At 50.5% G+C, this 12319-nt stretch overlaps 3 protein-coding genes; 1 reads left to right on the top strand and 2 right to left on the bottom strand.

Moving 5' to 3' along the window:
• Window positions 1–17: 17 nt before the first annotated feature.
• Window positions 18–3525, bottom strand: FFUJ_05584 (related to vesicular transport protein; the record flags this gene model as incomplete). XM_023578811.1 has 3 exons in its annotated part: window positions 18–69; window positions 124–2977; window positions 3036–3525. 3 exons carry the CDS (start codon window positions 3523–3525, stop codon window positions 18–20), a joined length of 3396 nt encoding a protein of 1131 aa, XP_023432787.1.
• Window positions 3526–4639: 1114 nt separating this feature from the next.
• FFUJ_05583 (uncharacterized protein) lies at window positions 4640–5809 on the top strand (the record flags this gene model as incomplete). XM_023578810.1 has 3 exons in its annotated part: window positions 4640–4663; window positions 4720–4955; window positions 5014–5809. The coding sequence occupies 3 exons, from the start codon at window positions 4640–4642 to the stop codon at window positions 5807–5809; spliced, it is 1056 nt and encodes a 351-aa protein (XP_023431759.1).
• A 1388-nt stretch (window positions 5810–7197) lies between these two features.
• Window positions 7198–9385, bottom strand: FFUJ_05582 (probable dis1-suppressing protein kinase dsk1; the record flags this gene model as incomplete). XM_023578809.1 has 5 exons in its annotated part: window positions 7198–7596; window positions 7707–7965; window positions 8021–8090; window positions 8151–8935; window positions 9363–9385. The coding sequence occupies 5 exons, from the start codon at window positions 9383–9385 to the stop codon at window positions 7198–7200; spliced, it is 1536 nt and encodes a 511-aa protein (XP_023431758.1).
• Between the last annotated feature and the right edge of the window lie 2934 nt (window positions 9386–12319).

Genomic DNA, 12319 nt, shown 5'->3' with positions numbered 1-12319 from the left:
ACCCTCGCGAGCATCATCTATTTAACCTCGATATGCTGCACTGCCTTCTGCCACTTTTGCTCGTCCGTCCTGTTACTCTAGATTAGTCTGTGCCCATCAAGGTCGTACGTAGTAAACACTTACTTGTCAAAGCGCAATAGCTTGCCCAGCACCGGCACAAGCTGAGCTCTTAGCTTGGTGTCCTTCTGCTCCAGGAACTGCAGTAGAATTGTCTTGAGATAGACCGTATCTGGAGTTCCGCCAGCGGCCGGCGAGCCATTGCTTCCGCTTCGCACCGAATCGAACGAGCTGCGGCTTGAGTTGGCCACAAGCCTGGTCTGCACCGACTTGAGATCCTTGGATACCTTCTCGTATCGTTGCCTTGCCTCCTCCAACATTCGTCGTAACTCGGCTCGCTGCTTCTCAACATCACGGACTTGCTTCTCTGATGCATCGAGAGCTGTTCGCAGCTGTGATGCTGTTGTTCGGAGTTCGTCCGCCTCAGCCTCGGCCTTCTCTTCCACCGACTCAAGCTCTTCTCGTCGTCGGCGCCACTCCTTCTCGCGCTGCTCAAGCTCATCCCGTTCATGTGTCAAAGTCTTGACCTCACGCTCCAGGTCCTTCAACTTCAGCTTCAGGTCTTCCGTCTCTCGTGTCTTGCGTCGCGCAAGGGTACTCGACTCATCTTCAATTCGATCTCGCTCCTCAACAGCTGCCTCCATTCGCGCTCTCATCTCTCGAACCTTGTTATCGGCACGCTCATCGACATCAGCCAACAATCGTCGCATCGTCTCGCCCTCGCGCGTACGCTCCTGAAGTAGTCGCTGAACCTCAGCAAGCTCCTCCTCCAGTGACTCAGCCTGCGACTTGGACTCCTTCAGCTGCACAGACATCTCCGCCGTCTGGTCTCGCATACTACTCAACAGACCCTGGGCATTACTGTACTGCTGCGTCTTGAACTCAGCCTCCTCTTGCGCTGCTGTCTTCTCCCGCTTCAATTTGTGCATCTGCTCTTCAAGCTCCTTCACCTTGGGTCGCAGCTTGCTGAGCTCCTCCTGTACTGTCTTGAGCTCTGCCTCCGTCTTCTCAGCCTTTGCACTAATCTCAACCTTCTCAGCTTCAGATCGGCGAAGGTCTCGTCCAGATACCCGTTGGGCATCCTCGAGACGAAGTTTGGCGTTTGTCTCGGTGGCCAATTTCTCAAGTAGACCCTTAATCTCAGTCTCGCGGTCTGAGGCTAACTTCTGGACGCGCTCCACATCTCGCTTGAGATCCTTCTCACGCTTCTCCATATCCTTTAGCTCCTTGGTCTTGGCTGCGAGCTCCTCCTTCGTAGTCTTTAGCGTAGCAGACTCCTGGCGCAGGCTCTTCAACTCAGGCTGCGCCTTTTGTAGCACCTCACGTAGGTCTGTAAGATCCTTGAATCGGTTTTGAGCCAGTTGCTGAGCAGCGCCCAGGTCTGCTTGCAGGGTGGTCGTCTTTTCCTTGAGCTCGTCGTATTCTGTCTTCAAGGACTCCATCTCGCTTTGCAGCTTGGTGCTGACTTCGGCATCTGAAGCAGATGAGTCAATCTTCTTCTCAAGATCAGCAATCTGTGTCTTGAGTTCCAACTTCTCCGCCTCGAGCTCCTTAATCTTCTCCTTGGCCTCAACATGATCCTGACCAATTGTGAGCAGGTTCTCTTGGAGTGACTCAATTTCCTCGCGCAGGTCCTCCTCAGTCTTGCGCCTCTTGCTCAAACGTTCGATCTGCGTATCCTTCTCAGCAACCTCCTCCTTTAGCTTCGCGATCTCAGCCTCAAGCTCAGCATTGCCCTCGGGCTCAGCGGGAGTTGCTGGCTCAGGAGTCTCCACAGCGGCCTCTACAGCTGGAGCTGCAGCACCACCGGCGCCACCCTTGCCCTTCTTCTTCTTGTTCTTCTTCTTATTTCCACCGCCCGCAGCCGCAACAGGTTGTGAGGCCGTAGGCGCTGGAGTTGCAGCGGGTGTGGGTGCAACGGGAGCAGGCTTTGACTCTAGTTTCTTGGTCAGATCGTCAATCTTGGTCTGGCTCTCAGTCTTCTCCTTCTTCAGGAGCTCGATCTGATTGTTGAGGTCATCGATCAGCTTCTTGGAGATGTTCTTTGCGTTCGAAGCCTTGGCCAACTCGGCGTCCAATTCGCTTGCACGTTTGTCTGATGAAGCAAGTGAAACCTCCAACTCATCAACTTTGGCTGTGTGCGTGCTCTTGTCTTCTTCCAGCTGCTTGAGTTGCTTTTGCGCCTCTTCCAATCGTTGGTTCAGAGACTCAATCTCCTTGTTGCGCTCATCAAGCTGGGTCTGTAGGGACTCCTTGGCGGCGGCAGCATCGCGAGACTCGCTGAGCTCCCGAGTCGCATTCTCCAGGTTCTCAACCAGACCAGCGCTGTTCTCCTTAACGGTGGTAAGTTCCTTCTGGAGACTCTCGACCTCGGACTTGAGCTTATCAATTTCCTCAGACTTTGACGTGAGGTCAGCTTGAAGGTGAGGAATTTCATCGTCATAAGAGAAGAACTCCTCGCTTTTGGCCTTAGATTCAGTAATGGATTCAGTAACCTCTGATAGAGACTTTTGCGGCTTATGTTTGGGCGAGAACATCCCGATGACAGAGGAAACAGGAGACTTGGACTTTTCGGGGATATCAGGGGGAGTATCTTCGTGCTTATCGTCCTTGGTAGCTTCAGATTCGTCGGTCTTTGGCTGGGTAGAGTCTCCTGACTTGAGTGCCGCAAGCTCCTCCTCCAATTTCTTGGCCCTTTCTTTGGTTTCGTTGTGCTTTTTCTGTAACTCTTCCTTATCTGTCGAAACCTTCTTCAGCTCCTGCATCACCATGTCGCTTCGGAGGTTCAGTTGGTTGAGATACTCGACAAGAGCTTCGGGGTCGCTGATGGAAGTCAAGGGGGTGTTTTCTCGGAGGGCCTTTTCGAATGGTTCGATCGCTGTCGCTCGCCTATGGGCAACACGGTAAGATCGAAGTAATTCTTTGAACATGTATCAGTTTTCTGCCCCTGGCATGCGCACTCGTAGATATCAACTTACCGGGATACGTCGCCTCGAGCTTCTCCAGTTTGCGCAGCTTCTGGCGGATCTCAGGGCTCAACTCTTGAGACTTGGTCGCCTCTGACTTGGCCGCTGAAGCGCCATCTCCACCATCCTGATTCTTGCCCGAATTGGCCTCGTCCTTGGAACCATCTGCATTCTTTTCATCCGATCCGTTGTTCTGAGTGTCACCATTGTCGGTCTTGGAATCGTCTTTTGCAGTAGGAGGCATTGGGGTAGTAGCTCGGCTCGGCTCACTCTCGTCGTCAATCACAAAAGCAGCCTCGAATACGGCAGGATCTGGGTTCGGTGCGTCGCCAGCATCGGCAGCCTGTTTCCTAGCCTTTGCGCGCTGAGCTGGTGTGCCATCGCCCTTTCGCGACGATGTTGAGCGGGTTCTCGAGGGGGACCTGGATTGCGCAGCTGTTTGAGAGCGGGCTTGTTCTTCGGCGATTGTCCGATCGATGGCGCTTTTGAACCTCTGAAACATGTCAGTCGCTGCATATATGAGGTGCAAACAGATAAGTATCACGAAGAACTAACTTGGAACATGATGGCTCCCTTGGGTCAAAGACCAGCGTCTTAAAGATACCAAGGGACGCGCGTAATTTAAATATTAAGTACAAATCTTTGAGGCAGGAAAATACAAAGAGACAAAAGAAAGTCTAGAGGATCGATGTAAAGGGAATAGTAGGCGGCTCAACAAAACGCCTTCATGACGATGCGAAAGTTGGAGTTGTTAAGCTGATGAAAGGAGTTGCAGGGTCTCAGTGGACAGAGTTACAGCACTTGCTTCCGAGCCATGACCGATCCTGTCAAATTTCTGGGGTAGGATTGTGGCGTCTAATGACTGTGGCTCAGCCGGTCAGGGGCCGCATTCCACGTTTGCATGTCAGCTATAGTTTGCTTGATCTTTTGGATGTGATGTCCTTGACATTTTTGGGAGCTTTGAACTATACATGGAGAACATAAGGCATTCGAATGACAGTTCAGTTTATTGCAGGTGGCTGGCCCATTGTTGCAGGTCGAGAGCTGCACTCGCCTGTAACGTCGCCTGTGACCTGTAACTTGTAATATCTTGGTGCTTAAACTATACGGAATAGTGATAAATCACTCTACTATACATTCGAGTCAAAGTTGTTTGAATGATTGAATTCTACAATCAGACAGTTGTATTTAGTTTTTGTGCCTAGTAAACCTCCAATATTAGCCATAACCGCTATCAAATCCTCTCTGGTTGTTGCGCTCAGTTGATCTTCAAGCGTCCCGTCCAAAAATGGCATCAGTGGAGCCACTATCCGTACAGGCCCCCTACACGCTATAGCTCCCTGTCTTACTTGGACTCAAATCTGTTCTAGGCTGCCCACATGCTCACAAGCTCAGCTGAATGAGGTCACTCCTGGCGAGAAGCTACCTACCATCAACTTGACCATTCCTTCATCACATCTTTTGTCTATCTTTTCACTTTTCCCGCCTTTTCTTCGTACCGTCCTTGTTTCGCCCTTACCTGGGCATACTCTCCCTTTCTTATCTTTTTTCATTCTGTCGTCTTTCCTTTGTGTTCTTCATACATCAAATCTCCCCCCACTGTTAGGTTGATCAAAATGGTGGCCTTTTGGCCCTGGGGGGTAAGTCGCCGTCATGACCGAAAGACTTCATTGTCAGCTAATATGGCCTTTCGCAGGGCGAATCTTCCTCGACTGCCTCCTTCGAGAAGACCCTTTCTACCCTGTCGACCAAGATAACCGACACCCAAGCATCCCTCGACAAGGTCCGCGCAAGCTCTCGCCGCGCTCGCGTCATATGGACACTCTACCTCAGTTTCGCCTACCTCGTCTATGCGATCGTTCTTCTACTCGTCGTCGGATATAACAATCTCGGCGCTTTTGAATGGGGCGGTCTTTCCGGTGGCCCAGTGCTGTAAGTCTAAGTCCTCCCTTGATAATCCCTGAGCATGCGACTGACGATATCATGACAGCATCTACGTTACACGCACGACTCTAGCCGCATATTACAACTTTCGCATCGAGAACCTGAGCGCTCGTCTCAAAGACCATCAGTCGGAGCGCGCGAAAACGATCCAGAAACTCAAGGATGCCACCAAATATGACTCTACTATGGAATTGATCGAGAAGTACGGCGGTGATGGAAAGAGCAAGGGCAAGAAGAAGGACGGTGAACAGCCTGCCGATAATGCGGCCAACAAGCAGCGACCTAATGGTCCTCCCCAGGGAGTTCCCGGACGAACACGCATGCCCCCTCCTGCGACAGCCAACATCCAGCGCCCGCATAGCCCAATGCCAGCTCCAAACCCCATGGAACCAAGTGCCGAATTCGCTCCCAACGCCGAATTCTCTGAACCTCCTCCGCCTCCCATCGCCCCCGGTACTCCTCAGCCTCCTCCTATGCCAACCGGCTACGCCTCATACCAGACCGGACCCCCTGAATCTCACTGGTACGACCGTATCTTTGACGTTCTTCTTGGCGAGGACGAGACTGCACCCAAGAACCGCATTGTTCTCATCTGCAAATCATGCCGACTTGTCAACGGCCAAGCACCTCCTGGAACCAAGACACTCTCCGAGGTCGGGCAGTGGAGGTGCATGTCATGCGGTGCTCCCAACGGAGAGATCGACGAGGGAAAGCGCATCATGAACGAGGTTCTCGACGCCGCTAAGGACTCTCCCACAGATGGCGAGAGCGCTCATGAAGACTTCGCTAGTGACAAGAGTGAACCAAGTGGAGGAAAAGGGAACTCAAGACATGGATCCTAAATGATGAAAAGACTTAGGTAACTTAGTCTAAATCTAGGGCGCCTTTTGCTGAACTGTTCATAACTTAGGGTTAAGATCCTAAGTTTTCGTCCCTCCCCTAGGCGAGCTAGGGACCAAGGAGGAAGATGGTGACGGTCAAGCCGCGAGCGTTAAGAAGGCCGAGGCAATGGCAAGAAATGATATATATCTACTATGTAATTCTATACGAGCGCCATGGTGGTGACAACTACGGGAATGAGGTTTGGGTTTGGGTTTGTTTAATAATGCAAATACTTTGGAACTTGATCACCCTAGACTGGTCTGTCAAGGAGGGCAATGGGCCACAAATCTTCGGCTCTGCACATATTTCTCATTAAAAGAACCATAAGGTTTGTAGTTTTCTCGATATGTTACTGGCCAGAGACTGGCGTGTGCATGATGGCCATCTGCAGGAGTTTCTCAATTAGGAGTTGTTGGGAGGTGTTACCCTCCGAAGAAGAATGGTGATGACAAGGGAGATACTCTGTATCGCCGTGAACTGCGAGTCGTTTGTGGCGTGATGATCGTTGACAGGTGATAACTTGCGTTGGATGGGAGAGGTTACCTTTATGACGTCTGTAGTAAAGTTGGTATACTGTCCGTAGCATGTGATCGCAGTATACCTCAGGTTATTATATCGCTATCGTCTCACGGTCTTGAATGGCATAGCTTAAGTGGGCGGATGGGATGAAAGATGCGGGCAATAGAGGGTATGATCTCCGTAGTACCAGCCCTCGTAAAGCCGGCATTCTCTAAAGTCGATCACAGATTCAATCTCATACCATTGCTATAAAACGTGTCATGTCTGTCATGTTTCAGCTATAGTCTTCTGACCAGAATAAATCCAACATACGCTTCCGTCAAGTCTACCATGTAATGCTGTAAAGCCTGACCATGCGTAGCACCCAAGATTCATCATAATCTAGACTAGATAAAGAGAAAACTTACGACCATGATCCTAAATGATGAAAAGACCTAGATAAATTAGCATAAGTCAAGGATACCTTTTGCTGAGTTTGTTTGACAACCTATATTAAGGTCTGATATTTTCTTGCTCCCCAAGGCTAGACCAAAGAGCGCTTAGACAATGGACGAGTCGTTAAATCTTTTACCCCTTACATGTACTCCCTCCCTCGCCTACATACATCATCATCAAATTCGGCTCGCTTGATAAGATGCCGCTGTTCCAAATCGTCAAGGCGTACAAGTGTAATGTAGCACCGCAAGCCGTTCGTGTGGATCATCAAAAAAACAATAAAAAAAAGACCAGTCAATCCCACATGCGTCAGTCACGTGGGTTGCTTTGGACTGTCGACTTGTGTTTCGCTTGTTTCTCTGTATTCGACATGCCCGAAGCGTCTATAGTCACTTTATCTCTTCCTCACTTCCGTCGCCCAGCCGTCGATGCCTTCACCGCGGCCACCGACTTCCAGGCCCTCAATCTTCAACCCCTTCATGCCAGGTGTATCCTCCAACCAGACGTGGCCTGCCATGCCGCCAGCATTGGCTCGTTTCTCGGGTACTAACTCCAACATTGGGGTCAGGAAGTCTGCGATACGCTTTGCTTCGTCTTCCTTAAAGTGATACTTCTCGCGTAGCACATCTGGTAGAGCCCAATGCCGCAGCCGGTGGATGTTTCGCAATTCTCCCTTTCGGTTGAAGATCTCCTGACTCCACTTGCCACTGAGACATAGAGATTTGGGGAATGGCCCAAGAAGCTCGATGATCTGAGCAATGTGGTCATCGTCCTTGCCATACTTGGTACCTGACTGGGGATCAAACAAGTAATCACCTGTGATTAACTCAAACACCTAATGAGCAGTCAGTAATGTTCTGCAGAAGCCAGTGCCAGCTTCACCGAGGAGATCGTTATACGTACCATAGCTGCCATACTCCATACATCAGTGCTGGCACCCCATTTGGAACCTAAAATGACCTCGGGTGATCTATATTGTCTTGTCTGGATGTCGTTGGTAAAGTGATGATTGACCCAGCAGGCGTTGCCCAGGTCTGCAATCTTGACGCTGATAACATCGAAAGCGTGCGCATCTTCTGCCTTGCGCTTTTCGCCTGTTGTAGCAGAGGGAGAGTTTGACTTGTCTAGAGAGATGCCTGAGACTTCTCGACTGAGAAGATCGCTTGAGTGCTGTTAGCGCCTGATAAAACTTCTTCGTTGAGTGGCAAATAACTTACGCAGACTTTTCTCGTTGCTTTTGAGCATCGTCGGATGGTTTAGGAGATGCTTCCTTTGATGACTTGCCTGCTGACAAGATCGCATTAGCCATTGTTGAGCCATATACGAGATGATCAATGGCTTGCTTACCTTCGTTCAGGACACCAGCAAGACTAGAGTGGTTGTTTGGTGAGGGGAAAAGATTGGACTGGTTGAAGCTGGTGTTAAGGGGAGATGGCAGTGGTTGACTGCCGGTAATGAGAGTCCTTCTACGCCGACGTCCGTTGCGATTGTTCTCCTTTTCGGCAGATTCCGGTTTGACGACGCGTTTAACGATCTGTTCAACATCCCCAATCTCGATGAGGACATTTTCTGGTTTGAGGTCGGTGTGGATGATACCGCATTCGCGATGGAGGTAGTCGAGGCCCAGTAGAACCTGCTTTGTAATTTGTTTGACGAGAGGCATGGGAATGCCACGGTGATTCCAGCGCTTGATGAGCCCAAGCAAATTCTCCCCCAGCACCTCAAAAACCATACAGACGTGAGTGCCGTGAGGTCCCTTGTGCTCGAACGAGTCTAAAAGGCTCACAACGTGCTTGCGACCGGGGTGATCGGGCTTGGCTTGGACAATCTTGTTGAGAAGCTTGATCTCATCGATGGCGGTCTCGGTGTAGTGGGCAGCGGAACGGACGACCTTGAGGGCGACATGCTTGCCGTTGGTATTGTCGCGGGACAGCCAGACGGTTGAGAAATGACCCCATCCTAGCTTGCGAACAACGGTGTATTTTCCATCCTTGAACTTCTCTCCGACTTGCACTGGGTGGTAGCCACCTTTGCAGTAATCTTCAGAATCCTCCTCATCTGCAGTATTTTCGGCGGCATCGTCTACGGACGAGGAAGAGGGGGAGTGGGCCATGGCGGAAAGCTGGTGGGATCTATAAGGGGGGAAAGGAGGTCAGCGGTGGCTTAAAATATATGTAGAGATGCGGCAAAAATCAGCGCAACAAGGCGACGTGTAGATGATGAACGAGAATTGAGGCGGAGCCAATGCAATCAGATCAAACAACCACGGTCGCAAGATTTGGTGGGCGAGCGACGGCGGCGAAAGAGCTGAGGCCTTGCGCGTGGTGGGGGACCTTTGCCGGATTGGGTTTGGGTATAGTGAAATGGCGGGGAAGCATCAAAACATCATCCAGACGATAACGTAGCAACGAGTCAAGTCTTTCACTGGCGCTTCCAGTTGAAGATTTCGGTACCAAAAAGACTCGGGCACTGAATTGACCGACAGCGGTGAAACACACGCCTAAGCTTGGGCGCCAAACCGCTACCGACAAAGCATAAAACGGGACGGGGAAGTGCAACCTTGATTTGAGAAAGCTGGTCATGGTGCCTTCACATGACGCAGCTTGCGCTGGTAATAAGTCGGGCGTTGAGTCTGCTTCTTCGTCCTTCTCTGCTCCGTAACTCCGGGAGCACCAGCTCAAGTCAAATCACGAAGTGAAATATAGTGACAATCGCGGGAGCAGCGCGACAGATAAGCCGGTGAGCGGCGTGGCGGTTTATGAGCGGGGGATAAGGAAAGGTGATGGAGAGAACAAGGATATGGCGAAAATGACGAAGATGACAAAGACTTCTGGTGCACGATGGTAATGGTTGAGGTTGACGGCAAGCTGGGGCGCATAAAGGCCCGAGTGAAAGCCAAAAACAGGAGAAAGGAGAAAATAATATAAAAACAGGCGAGGCCAAGTCGAGGGAGAGATTGATGGAGATTAGAGGTCGACTGGGCTCGGGGGCGTGCTCCTTGTCTTTGGTTTTGATTTGCTTCGCTTTCCTTGACTCTGGGCTCAGCGTTCTTTGCGGATCTGCAGTCGCTTGGCTTTCTGTTCCTAGGGCCCTGCTAGAGACCATGGGATGGCTGGCACGCGGCGCAAGACGGAGCGTCCCGCCCGGCGAATAAAGGGTCTCTGAGAGCTCAAGGCTCAAATATCCAGCTCGCCAAGCGAGTTCCAGAGAGAAGGAGCGGCAACAGAGAGTGCAAAGCGATGGCAAAGGGCGGACAACTCAGTCAGGTGGTATCGCATCAGACAGCATGAGCACAACCACCACCATCACATTCTCATCCTCCTCCACATGCATCAGCCAACAGAAGCTTCAGGCACAATCAGAGGTGCCACGGGCAAGTGACTGACTGCACCACCTTCAGGGCAGACCAAAATCAGGTACAGAGGACCCAGTGATCGATCGAGTGATCCAAGGTTGGTGAATGCCCAAGGCCTATGGGGTCGTATCCTCCTATCAAGGCCCAAGCACACGGGCCCCCAAGCTCCAGAGCAGCCACTGTGAGCAGTGTCCACACTTGTTTCAATCTGCCCTCGCTACTTCTGTAGGGTGATGCAATGCCGCGCCATATTTGTTGAGTGTCCATTTTGGCGATATGAATGGAATGATGGTTGATCTTCCTTAATAAACCAGCATCTGTTTCCTTCATAAACAGTCACATGGAAGTTGTGGATCCGGTCTCATAACCGCAGCAACAGCTGATCTGAGCGGTAGCTAGAGCAGTTGGTTGTATCAGGGTCGTTGGCAACATCGAACCAGCGGCGCCTTGGGGATTTTGGGATGGTGCCATGCGATCCGTAAAACCAGCGGTCTCGAGGTGAATGTCAAAGCAATGTGCGACCAAGAAGTTCCCCCAAAATCAAGGTTGTGCAGTGTGATGCGGTTGCAACAAAACAAAACAAAACATGGAGAAAGAATGCGAACAAGATGTGTATATAGATAACCAAAACAAAATGCGGCCAGAGTTCAAAGACCAACAAGGAAACGATTTTATACATACCCAGCTGGTTGGTTTGTACCCTCCATAGTAATTATTGGCTTCAAGTCCTTCTTGCGCTTCTTAGCCGCAAGACTGCTATTGTTGCTGTTGCTCCCGTTGGTGTTGGCATTTGATGCCTTTTGGGCGTCGGGGGATTGTGTGCCGTTCATTGTGGTGTATTCGTCAAATCTGCCTGTGCGCGACAGTGCAGGATCTGTATTCTAGGGACAAGTCGAGATGGATCTGGCGTCTATGTCGCCAGGTTGTCAATGAACAGAGTCGTGAAATCGTCAACGGGTTTATCGTAATGTCGGATGCGACAGCTTCTGGGTTCTTTTGGGCGTCGGTAAGAAATGATGTCGAGATGAAGTGGGGGAAGAGGGGCGCTTGTAAGTGCTTGCTCGACGGACGTGGGGTTATTTTCTGTTCGTTTTCTTTCGTAGAGATGCTTTCTCAAGAATTGTCAAAATCGCTCGGGTAGATGAATTTGAGGGTGTCGGGCAGAGTCAGGAGAAGAATAGATCGGGGAGACGAGCACGGTAGGATAATTGCGGTCGTGGTGCGGCAGTGGCGCCAAGGTAGATCTGTTGCAAGTCGAACCAAAAGATGTTGCGCAGGAATAACCTAGTGGCGGCGTAATCTGAGGTGACCGGGATCAATCAGGCACAGTGAGTGATTGTGCTTGGTGTATTGGTCCCAGTGTAAGCTAAAGCTAATACGCTGTAATATGGATACTTTCATGTAATCTGGTTGTCCGAGTAATGACTTTTGCGGCGGCTTGTCTAGATGTTTTGATGGATACAAACTTGCTTGGAGAAGAAACGGAGGAAAAGGAAGAAAAAGATTATCAGTCGGAGACGAGGAGGGGCAGCTAGAAGAAGCCGGCCAGCCCAGGGTACGGGTTGGTAAGGAAGGTTGGTGAGGTTCTTGCAGCCAACAGATTCCGCAATCATTTATTTGTAAGGCCAGGCCAGGTCAGGACAGGTCAGGTAGATACAAGTGCAAGTGCAGGCTACCTATCTTAGTATCTTCAAATTTTGCGATCTAATCTTTAGCGTAACGAAAATACACCGAAAGCACATACTTTTGCATCGACAAAAGCAGATAGAGATATGTTTTAGAGTTAATCCGGGTTGGAGATTCATCCGAAAACACCAGATTCAGATGGAGGAAAGACAAGTCATGACTGAGACCTCAACTAAGACGACGATACCCAAAAGCAGGCACACTACGAGATGCATCTATATGTGGATATCGTTCATCACGACCCTGAGGCAGCCTAACGTCTCACTGACAGGATTATGACGACGCACGAGAGGAAGCTTCTGGTTAGCATTGGATCCCACAAGAGAAACTTGATCTCTAGCCTTGTAACCCCTGTGCCTGAAATCGAAAGCTTTGGTTGAGATACACAGCTAGTGGCATTTGGAGAAGGCAAGATATCGTTTATCAAAAAGATACGCGCTAAATCGACACTCTCGCTCGCTCGCAGATTTCCAGT

This window comes from Fusarium fujikuroi, chromosome FFUJ_chr06, assembly GCF_900079805.1.
Source record: "Fusarium fujikuroi IMI 58289 draft genome, chromosome FFUJ_chr06".
NCBI classification, from domain to species: Eukaryota; Fungi; Ascomycota; class Sordariomycetes; order Hypocreales; family Nectriaceae; genus Fusarium; species Fusarium fujikuroi.
This window is presented reverse-complemented; position numbering and strand designations above follow the sequence as displayed.